At 41.8% G+C, this 24,369-nt stretch overlaps 1 protein-coding gene across 1 annotated transcript in view; it reads left to right on the top strand.

Annotated features, from left to right (window-relative positions):
• The first annotated feature begins 20,010 nt into the window (after positions 1-20,010).
• LOC26531740 (piezo-type mechanosensitive ion channel component) overlaps positions 20,011-24,369 on the top strand; it is a 31,635-nt gene continuing 27,276 nt past the window's right edge. The window contains exons 1-7 of the mRNA XM_032433165.2: positions 20,011-20,158; positions 20,205-20,494; positions 20,548-20,593; positions 20,681-20,837; positions 21,023-21,543; positions 21,604-21,655; positions 21,710-21,871. Coding sequence (XP_032289056.2) covers positions 20,119-20,158; positions 20,205-20,494; positions 20,548-20,593; positions 20,681-20,837; positions 21,023-21,543; positions 21,604-21,655; positions 21,710-21,871 — 1,268 coding nt within the window. The 5' untranslated portion in view covers positions 20,011-20,118. The remainder of the gene's footprint in view (positions 20,159-20,204; positions 20,495-20,547; positions 20,594-20,680; positions 20,838-21,022; positions 21,544-21,603; positions 21,656-21,709; positions 21,872-24,369) is intronic.

Below are 24,369 nucleotides of genomic sequence, written 5' to 3'. Positions count from 1 at the left end.
TGGTGTCTACCCCTTCTACTACGTTTACTACATTGGCAGTGCTAAGTGCTATCATCTGCTAAGATTGTTTTCCAGGCATCTTTTTTGTTTCTTTAGTTATACATACATATATGTCTCTTCTTTATACCCTGAAACCATTAAAAATGGGTATATTGCATTTGTGAAAAATCCAAATCTATGTCACAGGCAGATGGAAGCATATCCGACCCCATAAAGTATATATATTCTTGATCAGCATCAATAGCTTGATCAGCATCTGCGCTGTAGATAAGGTAAAACTTATCATGCAGGCAGGCAATGTTTTGTTTTTGAATGATGCCATATCAAAATTTATTGATAGTTGCACATAAGAAACTGGACAAACTAATACTGTCCTTTATTACCAAAACTACTCTCATCATGGTGGAAACCACGGCAGAGGTTATTATAGAGGCCGACCATACCACAGAGGCGACAACAATAATAACAATAGAGGACAATGTCAAAATAGAGGAAACTCTAGAACCAACTCGAACCGAGGCCACAACAATAACAACAGAAACAATGTTGGGGTAGCCCGAAACTATTCTAAAGTCCAAAAACCCCCTTTAGATACACCTAACTAATAAAAGTTCATTCGATAAACTACAATCTCAATATTTTTGTCTCTTTTTATAATGTAGAATCAGGAAAAAACTGGTAATTTGAATAGATACAGGTGCAAATATCTCACATATTTTAAAGAAGATTCTGATGTCTTCAACGAAAATCAGTTCAATAACACTATAGACATTCAAGGTATATGTCAAGGAATCATAAAAGCCAAAGGCCTCCACCCAATCGATTTACAAGCAGACAAATATATAATTCCTCACAATTTTCATTAAGTCGATGCACATTTCGCTATACCGTGTGACGTAAGAATATGCATTATTATAAGACCAAACAATATTAACGTCCAAATTTATGTTCCAATAACATTCAGTTCTGGTAACAATTTAATACTTCTACCTGCATCAGAAGATCAGAAATCGAAACTAATCTAGAAGCAAGAAAGTTAATTTTACTGCCAAAGTCTAATACACATCTACAATTATGATAAATTCCATCGTTACCTTTTATCATAACCACGGTGGTTGCTAGGAGACTTATAGCCTCTGTCCACTGAACATATTTCTCACACATTTCAGAAAATATCGCATTTTTGACAAATGTATGATCTTTATGAAATTTTCTCCTTGCTGGACGGACGGAGAGATGGACAGACAGACGGACATGGCTAGATCGACTCGGCTATTGATGCTGATCAATAATATATATACTTTATGGGGTCGGAGATGCTTCCTACTGCCTGTTACATAGATTTGGATTTTTCACAAATGCAATATACTTTTATCCCATTTTTAATGCGTTCAGGGAATAAAGAAGAGATATATATGTATGTACAACTAAAGAAACAAAAAAGATGGCTGGAAAACAATCTAAGCAGATGATAACACTGACAATGTAGTAAACGTAGTAGAAGTGGTAGACACCACACCTCATTTGCAGTTAAAGAATTGACACCCTTGCAACGGTTTCAGGAAGTAAAAAGACGTGCGCTATGCCTAGTATATTTCAGAAAGCGGCATGTAACGAGGAGTTGTGAAAGCTAAGGCTGTGCTATACGCAACAAAGCTTATCATGAATTGCTTTATCAAAATGTCTCGGATAGCGTAGGTGACGGGGTGCATAATGGCCCATCACAACAAGGGAACCGTTCTTTACATATCGCACTATTCACGAAGTCATCTGTAATAGCCTCTGTCCACTGGTTTAAGAAATGTTACATTTACATATTTCACATATTGGGGCTCCACCGGTTGGTGGAAACATGTGAGTGGCGAAAGTACCGCTTTTTAAAATAAAAAGCCGATCGAGTTTCCTTAACTTACATAAGCGCCGTAAAGTTTTTCTTGCAAAAGTCAAAAATTGCGCTGTCGAACTAAGGGCTCCATTTTAGGTACTCTTTACGACATTTAGCCATGTTTAAATTCTTAAAACTGTGGATTATTCCATTTTTAAATTTATTATTTAAAGTTGCCGCTTTCCTTCGTTAATATATCAGCTGTTGATATCTACTATAATTTACCATTTCTCTTAAAAATTTGCCTCTTTTAAAAGATGTATGAAATGTGTTTTCATATGGGGAAACGCACAGGGTGCGACATTTTCTGAAATGTGTGAGAAATATGTTCAGTGGACAGAGGCTATAAGTCTCCTAGCGACCACCGTGGTTATGATAAAAGGTAACGATGGAATTTATCATAATTGTAGATGTGTATTAGACTTTGGCTGTAAAATTAACTTTCTTACTTCTAGATTAGTTTCGATTTCTGATCTTCTGATGCAGGTAGAAGTATTAAATTGTTACCAGAACTGAATGTTATTGGAACATAAATTTGGACGTTAATATTGTTTGGTCTTATAATAATGCATATTATTGCGTCACACGGTATAGCGAAATGTGCATCGACTTTATAAAAATTGTGAGGAATTATATATTTGTCTGTTTGTAAATCGATTGGGGCGTGGCCTTTGGCTTTTATGATTCCTTGACATATACCTTGAATGTCTATAGTGTTATTGAACTGATTGTCGTTGAAGACTTCAGAATCTTCTTTAAAATAAGTGAGATATTTGCACCTGTATCTATTAACAAGTAAGAGGTTCTAGTCGGGACCTCCCGACTACGAAATACCCTGAACCCTCTTATTCCAACACCAAAAAAATTAAAAAAAAAATAGTTCCCTTGGCAGGGTTCGAACTCGCAACTGACCGCATTACTTGCTATGCCTCTACTCATCAGCCACACCAATAATTAAGTACTTATGATAAAACAAGTAAGAGGTTCTAGTCGGAAGCTCCCGACTAGGGTATACCCTGAATTCTCTTCTTCCAACATCAAATGCATATATATATATTCTATTTTAGAAGCTATATGTCAAGTTTGGTGACTCTAGCTCTTATTATGTACCAAAATTGCCCAAAAAACAGGATATCGATATCGATTTTTATCGATTGCTTGGAAACGGAGGAAGATATCGATTATCGGAAGCAAACTCGATCTGCGCGGGAACTAGGAGCATCTAAATCTATAATTTTAAGTCTCTAGCTCTTATAGGTTCTGAGATCCTTGCGTTCATACATACGGACGGACGGACGGACGGACAGACAAATGGTTATGGCTAGATTGACTCGGCTATTGATGCTGATCAAGAATATATACACTTTATGGGGTCGGAGATGCTTCCTTCTGCCTGTTACATACATTTCGATTTCGCACAAATACAATATACCCTTATACCCACTTTGATTGGGTTCAGGGTATAAAAAGGAACTAACATAGCATTACAGAAGAAAGTCGCAATTACCATGCTGTTAGAATGCGAAGCAGCGCGCATGAATGTGTGTGTGTACATGTATACACAAATTCTTAAAGCTACTGCCCCATTCAATTGCTCAGTTGCATATAACTTTGGTTTTCCTTAACCGATCTTTATGAAATTTCCTACAGTATATCTTATTGTACCATAGAATATTTGTGTATTCTGAAAAAGTCAATTGCATTTAAATTGTGGTTTAAATTGGTTGGCAATTAAAGTTGGGTTATTAACTTGATTTATAGCTGAGTGGTGGTAGCGGGGAAGTGGCGATAGGTATGAAATGAAAGCTACTTGAAATATCTATAATATTCTAGAAGCAACATATCATGTTTGGTGACTCTAGCTCTTATTATTTACCAAAATTGCCCAAAAAATAGGATATCGATATCGATTTTTATCGATTGCTTGGAAACGGATTAAGTTATCGATTATCGAATTATTTCAAGTCTCTAGCTCTTATAGGTTCTGAGATCTTTTGGCTCATACATACGGACGGACGGACGGACGGACGGACGGACGGACAGACAGACGGACATGGCTAGATCGAATCGGCTATTGATGCTGATCAAGAATATATACACTGTATGGAGTCAGAGAAGCTTCCTTCTGCCTGTTACATACATTTGGAATTTGCACAAATACAATATACCCTTGTACCCATTTTTAATGGGTTCAGGGTATAGAAATACCAGTTTTTTCCTGATTCTACATTATAAAAAGAGACAAAAATATTGAGATTGTAGTTTATCGAATGAACTTTTATTAGTTATGTGTATCTAAAGGGGGACTTTAGAATATTTTCGGGCTACCCCAACATTGTTTCTGTTGTTATTGTTGTGGCCTCGGTTCGAGTTGCCTCTATTTTGACATTGTCCTCTATTGTCATTATTGTTGTCGCCTCTGTGGTATGGTCGGCCTCTACAATATCCTCTGCCGTGGTTTCCAGCATGATGAGAGTAGTTTTGGTAATAAAGGACAGTATTAGTTTGCCCAGTTTCTTATGTGCAACTATCAATAAATTTTGATATGGCATCATTCGATAAACTACAATCTCAATATTTTTGTCTCTTTTTATAATGTAGAATCAGGAAAAAACTGGTAATTTGAATAGATACAGGTGCAAATATCTCACATATTTTAAAGAAGATTCTGATGTCTTCAACGAAAATCAGTTCAATAACACTATAGACATTCAAGGTATATGTCAAGGAATCATAAAAGCCAAAGGCCTCCACCCAATCGATTTACAAGCAGACAAATATATAATTCCTCACAATTTTCATAAAGTCGATGCACATTTCGCTATACCGTGTGACGTAAGAATATGCATTATTATAAGACCAAACAATATTAACGTCCAAATTTATGTTCCAATAACATTCAGTTCTGGTAACAATTTAATACTTCTACCTGCATCAGAAGATCAGAACTCGAAACTAATCTAGAAGTAAGAAAGTTAATTTTACTGCCAAAGTCTAATACACATCTACAATTATGATAAATTCCATCGTTACCTTTTATCATAACCACGGTGGTCGCAAAAAAAACACATTTCACACATTTTTTAAAAGAGGCAAATTTTTGAAAAATGTGTAAGTTCGCCCCGAACATCTCGTATTTTTCTTGCGATGATTAATCGAGATTTCTATCAATGTTGTGAGAATTGGTAAATTATCGTAGATATTAACAGCTGATATATTAACGAAGGAAAGCGGCAACTTTAAATAATAAATTTAAAAATGGAATAATCCACAGTTTTTAGAATTTAAACATGGCTAAATGTCGTAAAGAGTACCTAAAATGGAGCCCTTAGTTCGAGAGCGCAATTTTTTACTTTTGCAAGAAAAACTTTACGGCGCTTATGTAAGTTAAGGAAACTCGATCGGCTTTTTATTTTAAATAGCGGTACTTTCGCCACTCACTTGTTACCACCAACTGGTGGAACCCCAATATGTGAAATATGAAAAGGTAACATTTCTTAAGCCAGTGGACAGAGGCTATTACAGATGACTTCGTGAATAGTGCGATATGTAAAGAACGGTTCCCTTGTTGTGATTGGCCATTATGCACCCCGTCACCTACGCTATCCGAGACATTTTGATAAAGCAATTCATGATAAGCTTTGTTGCGTATGGCACAGCCTTAGCTTTTACAACTCCTCGTTACATGCCGCTTTCTGAAATATACTAGGCATAGCGCACGTCTTTTTACTTCCTGAAACCGTTGCAAGGGTGTCAATTCTTTACGCTTTGGGCATGCTTTCAACCCATGGGCGCTAGCACAAATGTAACACAACTTGCTAATGTTGCTGCTAGCTACAGATTACTTCTCTATTAGTTAAGTTCATACCTCTATTTATATCAAATTGCGATAACAAAATCATATCAAGTGAAAAACCACCGCGTCAAAAATGTCTTGCTCACTGCCGAAACAGTTAAGGGCCGCCAACTGAGAATTTACACTGTCTACAAGTACTCTCAGAGCCTACCAGTCTACATTCTTGTTACGTTTCAGATTAAAAAGCTGTTGCATTTGACATATCGACGACATTGATATTGCCCGTAATTGGTTGCGTTCTTCATTATCGGCCGATATCTTTTGTCATAGGGGCCCTTGGATATCCCCCTGGCTTTCTTTTCATTAGATTCGATCCAGCGCCGCACCTGTCACGGAGCATACCCTAAGGGTTCCCAGAATTGCGACAGAAGCCATGTACACTTCAAGATAGCGTCCCTTGAATGCCGTTCGTCAGTCAAACTAACGAACTGAGCATATGACGAATGCTTTAATGTTTTCCATTGTCCAGATTGTGCATAGATAAGTTGGCTTGTGCTAGGAGTTCCCAAAGATGGCGAAGGACTCACATCAGCAGCGAATGCGGCGATAGCTCAAGCCCACCAAACCTATCGGCATACTCTGCCCTCTGGAATCAGCGAAAGCTTCCGCGAGGAGAAGCGGACAGGCTTCATGCAGACGATGAAGGGCATGATGGATTTGCTTAGGCCACCAGGAACCCACTCCGAAGAGAATAACACTGCCCCGAAGACTGCCCGACATGTCGTGCCGCGACCGCGAGCAGGCGCCATTCCGAAAGAGCAAGATATGGGGTGCAGCTCGAGGTATTTCCACAGGTGCCACTGAAGCCACACAGACAGGGCGCGCGAGGAGCGGCGTACTCATCCAGCAGCTTAGTATACGTTGCAGATGCTCAGGCAGAGGACCGGCGAGCGGATGACTTTCAGCCGGAGGAAGCGTATGCCAACGTCCGAGAAGCGGCGAACCTGAAGATCGAGCGGTGGAACGTCAAGTTCGATAGCGAAGTCGCCATTAATTCTGTCGAAATTCGTGTTTCGGCTGGAGTTTCTGCAGAGGCGGTACCAATGCCCGTGGAAGGAGGTCCTGTGCGGCTTTCATCTGTTCCTGACCGGCCGTGCCCGCGAGTGGTACTGGATGTGGTGGTTTTTCAGGGTCGATAGCTGGATGCAACTGCGGCACGGTCTTCTAGACAGGCTCCGGGGATATCAGACGGTCAGAGCCACAGTCAGTCTGCAGGGACGAGGTTGCCAGGAGCTAATTGAGGAACTGGGATAGGAAGCGCAGCCATACACAGCGATGATAAGGACAGCGGAGGGTGCCAATCGCCCAATTTTAGACCGCTGTTCTGCCTGTGAAATACGGAAGTTAGAAAGTAGAGATCGTATTTAACATGTCCTGCAACATGAACTGTACTTGAGAATCGACTTCTGGCGGGCCTTCGGGATTGCCCCAGAGTTGCTCGGTCCGACCATTAAGTCCGAAGCACCTCCAGCGGCATCTGAGGTAACAATAGCGAACCCAGAGGTGGCTTTTTACCGAGACGATGACGACCGCGTGACAGACCCGGAAATGTGGACAACGAGTAGAAGAGTCGGTTAGAAGGCGTGAAACGCAGATTTCTCGAATTTGAAAAGGATGGCCCTGGAAAACTGACCTGTTGCAGCTTCGTATAAAGCTGATCGAGGGAGCCGAACCCGCGTGGGATAAGCATTATCCGTTGTGTGAGCGGAGGGGGATAAAATGCTAAGGTTTGGCATCATAGAGGAGAGCAACCGGACGACAATAGTGATGAGGCCTGGGAAGACCAGGTTTTCTTTAGACGCCAGGAAATTGAACGGTTTGACGGTAAAGGAAATCAAGAAGGAGGAAAAGAGCAGGATGTATACGGGGTTTACTGTACTGTACAAGTTTTGCCACATGCCATTCGGGCTCTGCAACGCCGCTCAATAATTATGCAGAATCATGGACAAGGCAATCAAGGCGGTCAAACGTATTCGTATTTTCCGACGCGCTTGAAATACCTGGAATTGAGTGACGAGTGTTTGAAGAACGCGAACCTCACTATAGGCATAGCGAACTATCCACGGTCGAAAAGAGGGCATGCGTGGATATTCGTAGACGTGGACCACTTTTCAAAGTCATGAAGGAAGCCAGCGCGGCGGAAGTCGTCATAATCCTAATCCACGAGGTGTTCTTTAAATTTGGCGTGCCTCTGAGTAACGCCGCTGATCGCGTGAACCGCACGGTGCTGTCTGCGATAAGAACATACTTGGACCAGGATCACAGAGAATGGGACGCATACCTACCAGAGGTAGAAGGGGCGATTCGGAATGCGGCACACAACGCTACAGGGGTGACTCCGTATTTTGCGGTGTTTGACCAGCACATGTACTCGAAAAGTTCCAGTTACAAGCTGGCCCGGGGGCTGAGGTCATTGATGGATTACGGCATGTCCATCCTATACACGAAGGACAGACTGGCTGTAATCCTAAGCCAGGTCAAGGGACACCTGCACACCGAGCACGAACGGAGTCGTCAACGATATGATCAACGCGCGCGACAGCTCCACCTGGAGCCGGGTCAGGAAGTCTGGAGGCGCAGCTTTCCACTCAGCAGCTTTGGAAAATCGTCAATCACAAGTTCACCCGGAAATTTCAAAAGAGCCGCGTCGTCCGAGCCATAGGTACCAACGCCTACGAGTAAGAAGATCTCTAGGGACGTTTGCTGGGCGTTTTTCACGCAAACGATCTACGAGTATAAACGGGATTTGCTCGTCGCAGCGCCGTTCTCTTCGGTCAGCGTCGCCAGTACCGAGTAGATGTCGTGGGTGTGGCCTATGTAGGGCGTTTTATTTGGCCGGCAGGGCGAACCGGATAGGAAATGCGCACGCAGTTTCATTGTAACGGTCGGGTTCGCGTTCACGGTAATCTGCGTGGTGATGTTGCATTTGACATATCGGCGAAATCGATATTGCCCGTAATTGGTTGCGTTCTTTATTATTGGCCGAGACTATATCTTTTGTCATAGGGGCAAAGTATTGGGGGGACACAACGGCGCTCGAATTATGAAGAAGTAGCAACGCCGAGCTTGCGATCCACGGCGCCAGGAGGGGCGATCGCTATTGGCCGCTCGATTCGCCCCCAAAGAAATAAAGGGAGAGTGGAGCCCATACCCTTGGACATGCCTTTGGCCTTCATTTGGGCCGTTTACCCAAAATAATGCAGATGTGCAGATGAGAACCAAATGCACGCGTGTGCCGAAATTCGGCGCCTATGATGTTGCTGAACAAATGAAGATACAGAAGTTCGACGTTGTTAGCAGTCAACGGCGGGTGTGCCGTGGTTAAAAGCGAGTTGAGGTTTTTCAATGTCGGCCCCAAGTCATCAGTCCGGCTTTTATAAAATGAAGGTTTTAATTTAATCCAGAACGGACTTTTTGAAAAGACGAACTTATTAAAAACAAAACATATTGCAAACCAATTCGCCGCGAGCAAATAATATCCCTCCCACACATACACATACACTTGTGATAAAACGCGCAGTCGAGCGATGTTAAAACAACAAAAGGAAAGTCTATTAAGGTAACCTTAACCATTTGTTAGCGCACAGAGCCTGAATTCCGCGCACTTGTCAGCGGCGCCACCATCACGACGGTGTGACGAAGCTGCCACCGGCAATAAGAGCCACTAACACCGGGCTCCAACAGCGAAGAGGCAGCCATAGGCGAGATCACGCCCACTTCATCAGTCAGTGAGGCCGTTCCATTCGTCCTTCCTTCGCCCGAGCAAAAGGCCGACTTCAATAGAAACATAGACTTCAAAAACAGAAACATTTCTTATACCCTAAACCCATTATAAATGGGTATAAGGGTATATTGTATTTGTGCAAAATGTAAATGTATGTAACAAGCAGAAGGTGGCATCTCCGACCCCATAAAGTATATATATTCTTGATCAGCACCAATAGCCGCGTCGATCTAGCCATATCCGTCTGTCTGTGCGTCTGTCCGTCTATCCGTCCGTCCGTATATACGAACGCAAGGATCTCAGAACCTAAATTAGCCAGAGACTTAAAATTTTAGATGTACGTGCTCCTAGTGCCTGCCATCAATAACCGAGTCGATCTAGCCATGTCCGAAGAAGAGGGTTCAGGGTATCCCCTAGTCGGGGGCTCCCGACTAGAACCTCTTACTTGTTTAAATTGCTGCAGGTGGACAATCCTCATTGCGAGTCGGCCGGGAACAATCTGCTGCCGAATAAGCCAAAATAAGCTAGAAAGATCAGTGATTACTACGAACTCTTGAAGTTCGAAGTTATATATGAATTTTTCTATTGCGAGTATAACGGCTAAGAACTTCCGTAACGCTATATTTACGATAGGCAGATCTCAATTTTTTGGTCATGAAATCAATTGGCTGATCTTCGCTGCCTTCAGAAACTAAAACTGCGCAAATAAAATGTTTTCATGAGCCTCTTCATTGCTTCCTGAGCTTCGGGAGTCCACACAAACTTAAGTTAGTAGTAAAACATCCGTGATAAGACACGTGAGATCAGCGAAGTTGTGAATAAACCGGCGGTACTATCCGGCTCCGAGGAAATCTCGAACTTTTAAATTTTTTGCAGGATGCCAATAGCTAACGCACGAAATTGTGGACGGGTCAGTGGCAATACCGCCGCTACTAATAACGTATCCTACATAGTTTAGACTGGATGACACAAAACTGACTTCTGGACACACTTAAAGTGGGACTCGCTTTGCGGAGTGCTTAGCCAGGCGAACTAACACGTCTGAGACGATACACACAGGCCTTCTTTATATCCGAAGACGCAGTGTTTTAGGTGGTGTATTAACAGGTGATTTCGGAGGCAGCCGGTTGTTGGTGGATGCTCCCGCACGACGGTTTTCCGACTGTGCTTGCAAAAAAAATCTGTCACTACGGCTTGAAGACGTTAAGTTTGCCGCAGCCGTGACAGAAAATACGACGTATAGCTAAGCAATTTTCCCAGATATGCCCATTCTTATCGTAATTCTAGTGAGCTTTGCATTCGGCTTGAACTTGTTGGTCTTGTTCAAGGGTGTACATGCATAATCGTTCATCTTGACAGGGCGACTTAAATGCCCTAGAAAGTGAACAGGGTATAACTTCTGACGCGTTTCTGTCAGTAAGTTCATTTTTAAAAATTCAATAAGCTCCTCTTCAGTCATTTTAACGGCAGCTTTATTGATCATCGAGGTCACATTCTAATAATATATAATATATTTCGGGGTCTTATCAGTTTAATGCTCATAAGCTCGGAAGCGAAGCACAAATATCGGATCAAACGATATGGTCTACTTGCTTATGGTATCCCCAATACCAGTTGCGACTCATGCCGTTAAACAACACGTGCATGTGCTTACACATTGGCGTGAAATCGCTATCTTAGGTCTCGTCTATGATGGATTTAAACTTATAGATGAACTCTTCGACACCTAAGCCATCAGCGGAGCCATCAAATCGGATATTCCACCTTTGCATAATGTCGGCGGTCTTTCAGGTAAACAAAGATGATGCCTTTGAAGATGGTGTCTTTCTGACCGGAGCAGATCTCGCTTGCGTATGTTTTTAGGGACGACACAATTCTAGTCACAGTTTGTTCTATCATAGTTTAGAAAATGGAATAATCAAACGCAGCAGCGTGGCCAGGACTGACTGAATGATATAATCTGCCTCGTTGCCTACCATGTCATCGACATGGCTAACCTATCTTGCATACAACTCTTAAGAATAACGTGCTTATTTGCTATTGAAGAACAAGAATACGTGTTATCCATAACTAGGGAACATACAAAACATCATCGGTTACAAATTGTGGGCATATCTCGAGTGCTGTTTGTAATAGACATATAAAAAAAATTGTGTTTCTGGATCACACATGTAATGGTCACAAAACAGAAGTAGAAAAACAACTCAGCAGGTAGTGCTATCCAGGGCTATTAAGCTACTAACAGAAAAGCATCTAGTAAATTCTTCTGTTGGCTGTGCAGTTAATGATTCGAGAAGTGTATGCACAGGTAGCATGAGCTTAAGTTCCTGTCAACAATGAAACGCAGTGATGTCTGCCTCGGAATAAGCGGGCTTTGTGGCTGTGCGCATGCGCACGCATGCATGTCGTGAGCTGCCGACTACCCTGAACCCTCTTATTTCAATGCCAAAATGCAGTTCGCGCAACGCGCTCGTTTTTAGTAATAAAGATAAATTAATCAAGTAAGATTTTCTAGTCGGGAGCTCCCGACTAAGGGATACCCTGAACCACAGACACTGTGTGTTTATATTGTCTTTGCCTGAACCCTCTTCCTTCAACATCAAATGCATATATATTTTTTATTTTAGAAGCTATATGTCAAGATTGTTGACTCTAGCTCTTATTATTTACCAAAATTGCCCAAAAAACATGATATCGATATCGATTTTGATCGCTTGCTTGGGAACGGAGCAAGTTATTGATTATCGGAAATAATCGATCTGCAGGGGAACTAGGAGCACCTACATCTAAAATTTCAAGTCTCTAGCTCTTATAGGTTCTGAGATCCTTGCGTTCATACATACGGATGGACGGACAGACAGACGGACATGGCTAGATCGACTCGGCTATTGATGCTGATCAAGAATGTATATACTTTATGGGGTCGGAAATGTCTCCTTCTATGCGTTACACATTGCACGACAAAATTATAATACTCTGCCTTATGAGCAGGTGAAGTGCGAATATTTGTCAAAACCCTATAGTAATCATCGTAAAATATAAAATTTTCTAAATACACCTCATTAAAAACTTGTGCTGCCGTAATGCCTCGAGTGGCTGTGCTTACGGGTGCCTAAATGAAATATTAATATATTATATTCCAATTTTTTTGTTTACTGTGGGGTCTTATTTTGCGTAAGTCGAAAAAGCGAGTTCGTATTCCTGCAAGGGTCTTTTATCGTCGGCTTGTCGAAGAATTTTAAGAAAAGACCAAATATTGGCAATGTTCTTTTTTTTGCGAATTGCTGTTTGTGCACACGGACAATTTTGTTAGGTTTGTGCCTTGAATCCATGAAGAATACTTACAATGATAATTATGTGCAAAAAAAATTTAAGGATAAATAATTTAAATCGGTAAAATATAAGTTTGAAAATGAATTTGTTTGCTGTTTTTATACCCTGAACCCATTAAAAATGGGTATAAGAGTATATTGTATTTGTGCAAAATCCAAATGTATGTAACAGGCAGAAGGAAACATATCCGACCCCATAAAGTATATATATTTTTGATCCGCATCAATAGCAGAGGACCGGCGAGCGGATGACTTTCAGCCGGAGGAAGCGTATGCCAACGTCCGAGAAGCGGCGAACCTGAAGATCGAGCGGTGGAACGTCAAGTTCGATAGCGAAGTCGCCATTAATTCTGTCGAAATTCGTGTTTCGGCTGGAGTTTCTGCAGAGGCGGTACCAATGCCCGTGGAAGGAGGTCCTGTGCGGCTTTCATCTGTTCCTGACCGGCCGTGCCCGCGAGTGGTACTGGATGTGGTGGTTTTTCAGGGTCGATAGCTGGATGCAACTGCGGCACGGTCTTCTAGACAGGCTCCGGGGATATCAGACGGTCAGAGCCACAGTCAGTCTGCAGGGACGAGGTTGCCAGGAGCTAATTGAGGAACTGGGATAGGAAGCGCAGCCATACACAGCGATGATAAGGACAGCGGAGGGTGCCAATCGCCCAATTTTAGACCGCTGTTCTGCCTGTGAAATACGGAAGTTAGAAAGTAGAGATCGTATTTAACATGTCCTGCAACATGAACTGTACTTGAGAATCGACTTCTGGCGGGCCTTCGGGATTGCCCCAGAGTTGCTCGGTCCGACCATTAAGTCCGAAGCACCTCCAGCGGCATCTGAGGTAACAATAGCGAACCCAGAGGTGGCTTTTTACCGAGACGATGACGACCGCGTGACAGACCCGGAAATGTGGACAACGAGTAGAAGAGTCGGTTAGAAGGCGTGAAACGCAGATTTCTCGAATTTGAAAAGGATGGCCCTGGAAAACTGACCTGTTGCAGCTTCGTATAAAGCTGATCGAGGGAGCCGAACCCGCGTGGGATAAGCATTATCCGTTGTGTGAGCGGAGGGGGATAAAATGCTAAGGTTTGGCATCATAGAGGAGAGCAACCGGACGACAATAGTGATGAGGCCTGGGAAGACCAGGTTTTCTTTAGACGCCAGGAAATTGAACGGTTTGACGGTAAAGGAAATCAAGAAGGAGGAAAAGAGCAGGATGTATACGGGGTTTACTGTACTGTACAAGTTTTGCCACATGCCATTCGGGCTCTGCAACGCCGCTCAATAATTATGCAGAATCATGGACAAGGCAATCAAGGCGTTCAAACGTATTCGTATTTTCCGACGCGCTTGAAATTCCTGGAATTGAGTGACGAGTGTTTGAAGAACGCGAACCTCACTATAGGCATAGCGAACTATCCACGGTCGAAAAGAGGGCATGCGTGGATATTCGTAGACGTGGACCACTTTTCAAAGTCATGAAGGAAGCCAGCGCGGCGGAAGTCGTCATAATCCTAATCCACGAGGTGTTCTTTAAATTTGGCGTGCCTCTGAGTAACGCCGCTGATCGCGTGAACCGCACGGTGCTGTCTGCGATAAGAACATACTTGGACCAGGATCACAGAGAATGGGACGCATACCTACCAGAGGTAGAAGGGGCGATTCGGAATGCGGCACACAACGCTACAGGGGTGACTCCGTATTTTGCGGTGTTTGACCAGCACATGTACTCGAAAAGTTCCAGTTACAAGCTGGCCCGGGGGCTGAGGTCATTGATGGATTACGGCATGTCCATCCTATACACGAAGGACAGACTGGCTGTAATCCTAAGCCAGGTCAAGGGACACCTGCACACCGAGCACGAACGGAGTCGTCAACGATATGATCAACGCGCGCGACAGCTCCACCTGGAGCCGGGTCAGGAAGTCTGGAGGCGCAGCTTTCCACTCAGCAGCTTTGGAAAATCGTCAATCACAAGTTCACCCGGAAATTTCAAAAGAGCCGCGTCGTCCGAGCCATAGGTACCAACGCCTACGAGTAAGAAGATCTCTAGGGACGTTTGCTGGGCGTTTTTCACGCAAACGATCTACGAGTATAAACGGGATTTGCTCGTCGCAGCGCCGTTCTCTTCGGTCAGCGTCGCCAGTACCGAGTAGATGTCGTGGGTGTGGCCTATGTAGGGCGTTTTATTTGGCCGGCAGGGCGAACCGGATAGGAAATGCGCACGCAGTTTCATTGTAACGGTCGGGTTCGCGTTCACGGTAATCTGCGTGGTGATGTTGCATTTGACATATCGGCGAAATCGATATTGCCCGTAATTGGTTGCGTTCTTTATTATTGGCCGAGACTATATCTTTTGTCATAGGGGCAAAGTATTGGGGGGACACAACGGCGCTCGAATTATGAAGAAGTAGCAACGCCGAGCTTGCGATCCACGGCGCCAGGAGGGGCGATCGCTATTGGCCGCTCGATTCGCCCCCAAAGAAATAAAGGGAGAGTGGAGCCCATACCCTTGGACATGCCTTTGGCCTTCATTTGGGCCGTTTACCCAAAATAATGCAGATGTGCAGATGAGAACCAAATGCACGCGTGTGCCGAAATTCGGCGCCTATGATGTTGCTGAACAAATGAAGATACAGAAGTTCGACGTTGTTAGCAGTCAACGGCGGGTGTGCCGTGGTTAAAAGCGAGTTGAGGTTTTTCAATGTCGGCCCCAAGTCATCAGTCCGGCTTTTATAAAATGAAGGTTTTAATTTAATCCAGAACGGACTTTTTGAAAAGACGAACTTATTAAAAACAAAACATATTGCAAACCAATTCGCCGCGAGCAAATAATATCCCTCCCACACATACACATACACTTGTGATAAAACGCGCAGTCGAGCGATGTTAAAACAACAAAAGGAAAGTCTATTAAGGTAACCTTAACCATTTGTTAGCGCACAGAGCCTGAATTCCGCGCACTTGTCAGCGGCGCCACCATCACGACGGTGTGACGAAGCTGCCACCGGCAATAAGAGCCACTAACACCGGGCTCCAACAGCGAAGAGGCAGCCATAGGCGAGATCACGCCCACTTCATCAGTCAGTGAGGCCGTTCCATTCGTCCTTCCTTCGCCCGAGCAAAAGGCCGACTTCAATAGAAACATAGACTTCAAAAACAGAAACATTTCTTATACCCTAAACCCATTATAAATGGGTATAAGGGTATATTGTATTTGTGCAAAATGTAAATGTATGTAACAAGCAGAAGGTGGCATCTCCGACCCCATAAAGTATATATATTCTTGATCAGCACCAATAGCCGCGTCGATCTAGCCATATCCGTCTGTCTGTGCGTCTGTCCGTCTATCCGTCCGTCCGTATATACGAACGCAAGGATCTCAGAACCTAAATTAGCCAGAGACTTAAAATTTTAGATGTACGTGCTCCTAGTGCCTGCCATCAATAACCGAGTCGATCTAGCCATGTCCGAAGAAGAGGGTTCAGGGTATCCCCTAGTCGGGGGCTCCCGACTAGAACCTCTTACTTGTTTAAATTGCTGCAGGTGGACAATCCTCATTGCGAGTCGGCCGGGAACAATCTGCTGCCGAATAAGCCAAAATAAGCTAGAAAGATCAGTGATTACTACGAACTCTTGAAGTTCGAAGTTATATATGAATTTTTCTATTGCGAGTATAACGGCTAAGAACTTCCGTAACGCTATATTTACGATAGGCAGATCTCAATTTTTTGGTCATGAAATCAATTGGCTGATCTTCGCTGCCTTCAGAAACTAAAACTGCGCAAATAAAATGTTTTCATGAGCCTCTTCATTGCTTCCTGAGCTTCGGGAGTCCACACAAACTTAAGTTAGTAGTAAAACATCCGTGATAAGACACGTGAGATCAGCGAAGTTGTGAATAAACCGGCGGTACTATCCGGCTCCGAGGAAATCTCGAACTTTTAAATTTTTTGCAGGATGCCAATAGCTAACGCACGAAATTGTGGACGGGTCAGTGGCAATACCGCCGCTACTAATAACGTATCCTACATAGTTTAGACTGGATGACACAAAACTGACTTCTGGACACACTTAAAGTGGGACTCGCTTTGCGGAGTGCTTAGCCAGGCGAACTAACACGTCTGAGACGATACACACAGGCCTTCTTTATATCCGAAGACGCAGTGTTTTAGGTGGTGTATTAACAGGTGATTTCGGAGGCAGCCGGTTGTTGGTGGATGCTCCCGCACGACGGTTTTCCGACTGTGCTTGCAAAAAAAATCTGTCACTACCGCAGCCGCAGCCGTGACAGAAAATACGACGTATAGCTAAGCAATTTTCCCAGATATGCCCATTCTTATCGTAATTCTAGTGAGCTTTGCATTCGGCTTGAACTTGTTGATCTTGTTCAAGGGTGTACATGCATAATCGTTCATCTTGACAGGGCGACTTAAATGCCCTAGAAAGTGAACAGGGTATAACTTCTGACGCGTTTCTGTCAGTAAGTTCATTTTTAAAAATTCAATAAGCTCCTCTTCAGTCATTTTAACGGCAGCTTTATTTATCATCGAGGTCACATTCTAATAATATATAATATATTTCGGGGTCTTATCAGTTTAATGCTCATAAGCTCGGAAGCGAAGCACAAATATCGGATCAAACGATATGGTCTACTTGCTTATGGTATCCCCAATACCAGTTGCGACTCATGCCGTTAAACAACACGTGCATGTGCTTACACATTGGCGTGAAATCGCTATCTTAGGTCTCGTCTATGATGGATTTAAACTTATAGATGAACTCTTCGACACCTAAGCCATCAGCGGAGCCATCAAATCGGATATTCCACCTTTGCATAATGTCGGCGGTCTTTCAGGTAAACAAAGATGATGCCTTTGAAGATGGTGTCTTTCTGACCGGAGCAGATCTCGCTTGCGTATGTTTTTAGGGACGACACAATTCTAGTCACAGTTTGTTCTATCATAGTTTAGAAAATGGAATAATCAAACGCAGCAGCGTGGCCAGGACTGACTGAATGATATAATCTGCCTCGTTGCCTACCATGTCATCGACATGGCTAACCTATCTTGCATACAACTCTTAAGAATAACGTGCTTATTTGCTATTGAAGAACAAGAATACGTGTTATCCATAACTAGGGAACATACAAAACATCATCGGTTACAAATTGTGGGCATATCTCGAGTGCTGTTTGTAATAGACATATAAAAAAAATTGTGTTTCTGGATCACACATGTAATGGTCACAAAACAGAAGTAGAAAAACAACTCAGCAGGTAGTGCTATCCAGGGCTATTAAGCTACTAACAGAAAAGCATCTAGTAAATTCTTCTGTTGGCTGTGCAGTTAATGATTCGAGAAGTGTATGCACAGGTAGCATGAGCTTAAGTTCCTGTCAACAATGAAACGCAGTGATGTCTGCCTCGGAATAAGCGGGCTTTGTGGCTGTGCGCATGCGCACGCATGCATGTCGTGAGCTGCCGACTACCCTGAACCCTCTTATTTCAATGCCAAAATGCAGTTCGCGCAACGCGCTCGTTTTTAGTAATAAAGATAAATTAATCAAGTAAGATTTTCTAGTCGGGAGCTCCCGACTAAGGGATACCCTGAACCACAGACACTGTGTGTTTATATTGTCTTTGCCTGAACCCTCTTCCTTCAACATCAAATGCATATATATTTTTTATTTTAGAAGCTATATGTCAAGATTGTTGACTCTAGCTCTTATTATTTACCAAAATTGCCCAAAAAACATGATATCGATATCGATTTTGATCGCTTGCTTGGGAACGGAGCAAGTTATTGATTATCGGAAATAATCGATCTGCAGGGGAACTAGGAGCACCTACATCTAAAATTTCAAGTCTCTAGCTCTTATAGGTTCTGAGATCCTTGCGTTCATACATACGGATGGACGGACAGACAGACGGACATGGCTAGATCGACTCGGCTATTGATGCTGATCAAGAATGTATATACTTTATGGGGTCGGAAATGTCTCCTTCTATGCGTTACACATTGCACGACAAAATTATAATACTCTGCCTTATGAGCAGGTGAAGTGCGAATATTTGTCAAAACCCTATAGTAATCATCGTAAAATATAAAATTTTCTAAATACACCTCATTAAAAACTTGTGCTGCCGTAATGCCTCGAGTGGCTGTGCTTACGGGTGCCTAAATGAAATATTAATATATTATATTCTAATTTTTTTGTTTACTGTGGGGTCTTATTTTGCGTAAGTCGAAAAAGCGAGTTCGTATTCCTGCAAGGGTCTTTTATCGTCGGCTTGTCGAAGAATTTTAAGAAAAGACCAAATATTGGCAATGTTCTTTTTTTTGCGAATTGCTGTTTGTGCACACGGACAATTTTGTTAGGTTTGTGCCTTGAATCCATGAAGAATACTTACAATGATAATTATGTGCAAAAAAAATTTAAGGATAAATAATTTAAATCGGTAAAATATAAGTTTGAAAATGAATTTGTTTGCTGTTTTTATACCCTGAACCCATTAAAAATGGGTATAAGAGTATATTGTATTTGTGCAAAATCCAAATGTATGTAACAGGCAGAAGGAAACATATCCGACCCCATAAAGTATATATTATTTTGATCCGCATCAATAGCCGAGTCAATCCAGCCATGTCCGTCTGTCTGTCCGTCCGTCCGTCCGTCTGTCCGTATGTATGAACGCAAGGATCTCAGAACCTATAAGAGGTAGATACTTGAAATTTTAGATGTAGGTGCTCCTAGTGCCTGCGCAGATCGAGTTTGTTTCCGGTAATCGATAACTAACTCCGTTTCCAAGCAATCGATAAAAATCGATATCGATATCCTGTTTATTTTTGGAAATTTTGGTAAATAATAAGAGTTAGTCACTAATTTTAAAATTAAGCTTCTAAAATAGAATATATATATATGCATTTGATGTTGGAAGAAGAGGGTTCAGGGTATCCCCTAGGCGGGAGCTCCCGACTAGAACCTCTTACTTGTTCATTTTGCAAACAATTACTTGACAAACTGTGCATACGTCACTTCCAAGATTTAAAGACATAGCGTCGAACAAATTTATTTTGTCGGATGCTTGCCAAAATATTTACTAATTTTACTATATGAATGATTCTAAAAATAGGTGAAGAAAAGCATAAAGCGTCTCTTTTATAAGTGTCCTTCGCTTTATAGATGTTACCTGTTGGTATTGTTTAACAATTATAACAAACGTTTTTCCTCAGTGGTGCTGGTATTATTGAGAATTTGCACTATAAGCAAATTTATGATCGAAGAGAGTGCGAGAAGAACGTGCTGGAACGTGTAAAGGCAAAGATGGAATTAATAAGAGCTAGCAACAGAGAAAATTACAAAAGTAAGTGTGATTGTCAAAAAATATTTACTAATATATTTATTTTTAGAGGCAAATGCAACTAGACAGCATTCGGAATTCGATTCGAGTGAGCATATAAGTTCGCAGGACGAAAATATTAGCATATCATCTCAAAAGCCAATAAAAACTATGAAATCAAAATCTATAAGCTTAACACACCCATCACCACCGAAAAGGCGAGACTTACGTCTGCACCCGCATGCTGTGCGTACAGGAGACTACTATATGTTTGAGGAATATAATGATATTGATGAACCTATTTTGTATGAAGAGCATGACTTTCTGGAAAAAGAGGATACACGTCAAATGCTTATTTATGTAAAATCTGAGTGTTTTTAATAAAATCTAAGCGCTACTGTTTTTATTCACAGTCTAAAAAAAAATTGGATCACGGAACGTCACGGAACGGCAGTAGCGGTAATATAAACGACTATAGTTCGGATTCTGAAATTGACTTCGAAACGCATCCAATAATTAAACTAACTGCTGAACTTATTATGTTAGTGACGTTTCGGTTAAACCGGCTATCCCGTAACTATCGTTTTGTGCACAAGGTACTCTCGGCAGAGAAAAAGACGTTACAAGACATTAGTACAATGAATCGGCTTGGACTAGTCAATACTGCAGCGATGTTCAGCTTTTTAAATCAATCCCTTTACGAGTGAGTTTGCATTGACTTGGATACACATCAGTCTTATTCGATTTCGTTTCCTCTTTGTTTTGACAATAGAATATTGTTTATCTGTATGATAACTACAAATACAGTACCAGTGTTGACGTAGCTCCGCCGCAAATAGCTTAACTTAAAAATCCATTTATTTCTGTCTGAATCTTTCTTTAATATAGCAAACAGTTGGATGCCATTAATCCTCCACCAAAAGAATCGACGCCTGATTTGATATCAAAGAGCGAGGACTTTACGACACTTAACCATAATAATTTTGTACAAATGTTAATTTCTTTGTGGTATGCCATTATTGCCAATACGGAAGTGGTCAGCTATTTGGCTGTATTCGTCAACCAGGCTGCAAATTCTTCAATAATTTCGTTGCCAATGCCTTTTCTGGTCCTTTACTGGGGTGCCCTTACATTACCGCGTCCAACAAAGAATTTCTGGGTTACGCTTATCACATACACGTTGGCAATGATTTTTTTGAAGTGCATAATGCATCAAAAAATCGTTCTTGACCCCAAGCTTATAAAACTGGCCAAGACAACAGATTTTGAGCTATTTACAAAGCATGGCAAAGCGGTATATGATCTGTTGCTCTTGGTTGTATTATTCTGGCACCGCTATATGCTGAAAAAGCAAGGAATTTGGAATATACCAAGATCAGAAACGGACCCGGTAAAACTAAACCAAACCAGTAAGTCTCTTGTGAAATGTATATTTAGTTCTAGCACATATACTAACACAAACTCTTAAGATAGCAAAACTTTTAGCAAAGAACGACCAACAGATATTTTAAAGCGACTCAGGTATGTTTATTTTACCTTTCACCTTAATGCCTGATTAAATTGTAGCTTTTTAAGGGAAGAGTCAGGAAGTGAACCTAAAGAATCTACTGCCTATCGTTCTAATACAAGTGAATTGGAACGGGATATTGATGACTTGTTACGACCGGGAATGGAAAATAAATATGTTTATCATAACATCGAATCAGAGAACTATCGCTTTGCCATGAATAGTTTAGAGTAAGTAAAAAAATAAATAAACTTTTACTACGGGGCTTTAAACAAAAAAAAAGCAGCCACATTATAAAACAATCGATATCTTTCGAAATAAACCCTCAATTTTTATACCCTGGACCCATTAAAAATGGGTATACGGGTATATTGTATTTGTGCGAAATGCAAATGAATGTATCAGGTAGAAGGAAGCATCTCCGACCCCATAAAGTATATATATTCTTGATCAGCATCAATGGCCGAGTCGATCTAGCCATTTCCGTCTGTCTGTCCGTCCGTATGTATGAACGCAAGGATCTCAGAACCTATAAGAGCTAGAGCTAGAGCTTGAAATTTTAGATGTAGGTGCTCCTAGTGCCCGCGCAGATCGAGTTTATTTCCGATAATCGATAACTTACTCCGTTTCCAAGCAATCGATAAAAATCGATGTCGATACCCTGTTTTTTGGGAAATTTTGGTAAATAATAAGAGCTAGAGTCACCAAACTTGACATATAGCTTCTAAAATAGAATATATATGCATTTGATGTTGGAAAAAGAGGGTTCAGGGTATCCCCTAGTCGGGAGTTCCCAACTAGAACCTCTTACTTGTTTTGTACACTCTTTCGTTTTTATACCCTGAACCAATTGAAAATGGGTAAAAAGGGTATATTGTATTTGTGCAATATGCAAATGTTTGTAACAGGCAGAAGAAGGCAACTTCGACTCCATTAAGTATAAGTTAACCATTGACTATTGGTATTCGCTGACCCAGCGTTCTGGGAAAGCCAATGACCAGAGTCATGTTCACGACGGATATGTCGCAACTATGTTGGCGGCCGCGACGGTCATCCGACACCACACACGAGTCGCTAACGCTGCACTTTTGGGGGCGGTGATGGCGTCGCCGTGGCAGCGACGGCGACGTAGGCTAGCTTTGCTTATTATAACAACAATTGTATTTTATCAGTCTAAGTTTGGACATGAATTAAGCGAAGCGTACCGCTCCTAAAATCACTGCTCTTAGTTAATTCAACTGCATTTATTAATGCAAATAATCAAAACATAAACTGCATTTGTAAATGCACTAATAAAAGTGCCCAGCGTAGAAACCACCAGCTGGGATAATTTTTATAGCCTGAACCCATTAAAAATGGGTATAAGTGTATATTGTATTTGTGCAAAATCCAAATGTATGTAACAGGCAGAAGGAAGCATCGCCGACCCCATAAAGTATATATATTCTTGATCATCATTAATAGCCGAGTCGATCTAGCCATGCCCGTCTGTCTGTCTGTCCGTCTGCCGGTCTGTCCGTCCGTCCGTCTGTCCGTATATATGAACGCAAGGATCTCAGAACCTATAAGAGCTAGAAAGAAATTTTAGATGTAGGTGCTCCTAGTGCCTGCGCAGATCGAGTTTGTTTCCGACAATCGATAGCTTACTCCGTTTTCAAGCAATCGGTAAAAATCGATATCGATATCCTGTTTTTTGGGAAATGTTGGTAAATAATATGAGCTAGAGTCACAAAACTTGACATATAGCTCCTTTTTCAAGTCACTAGCTCTAATAGGTTCTGAGATCCTTGCGTTCATACATACGGGCGGACGGACGGACGGACGGACGGACAGTCAGACAGACGGACATGGCTAGATCGACTCGGCTATTGATGCTGACCAAGAATATATATACTTCATGGGGTCGGAGATGATTCCTTCTGTCTGTTACATACATTTGGATTTTGTACAATTACAATATACCCTTATACCCATTTTTAATGCTTTCAGGGTATAAAAATCCCGAAAGTCAAAAATTCGCGGCAACAGGAAACAATTTCTAATAATTAAAAACGAGAAAGTCAAAAATTAGCGGCAACAAAAAACCATATTTAACAATTAAGAAACGCGAAAGTCAATAATTTGTGGCAACAAAAATAAATATTAAAAACCTAAAAGAGGAGCTACCCACAAAAATAAAGCCACACAAATACGACGCTCAACGAAGAATACTTCTGTGACAGCAGCGAGGGAGTTCATCGTAGATTATTCGATTAACCATATTATCAACAGAATTATGTAAGTGACTTGTGACGTGAGAATAAACATATTGCATATAATTTCAAGCCGATGCACTAGTTCGCTGCATGAAAAATAATAACAGAGAAAATAACAGAGTTTTTAGAATACAAAATTTAAAGAAATATATAATAAATAACGCTTTGATAGACAACAGCAGTTTCGTTAAACTTTATATGCCGCGAAAGTAAGTAAAGGGAAGCCTATTTTAGGAATTGTACATCAATTAGAACAATCTTAAATCACTCTGTCAGCGGTGTTGCTTGGAATTTTGTTTAGGTGCGAATGAGTGACTGTGACTCCGACGTACGCGATCAGGGACATTACGACAGCGACGGTAGTGTTCTTGCGCATTTAATAGGAGGATTTGATACATTACAGATATCAAGGTGTGGTGTTCCAACTGAACCAGATACAAAACACAGATAAAGCCATGGATCCTGAGCAGTTG

The sequence above is a fragment of the Drosophila virilis genome, chromosome 2 (genome assembly GCF_030788295.1).
Source record: "Drosophila virilis strain 15010-1051.87 chromosome 2, Dvir_AGI_RSII-ME, whole genome shotgun sequence".
NCBI classification, from domain to species: domain Eukaryota; kingdom Metazoa; phylum Arthropoda; class Insecta; order Diptera; family Drosophilidae; genus Drosophila; species Drosophila virilis.
This window is presented reverse-complemented; position numbering and strand designations above follow the sequence as displayed.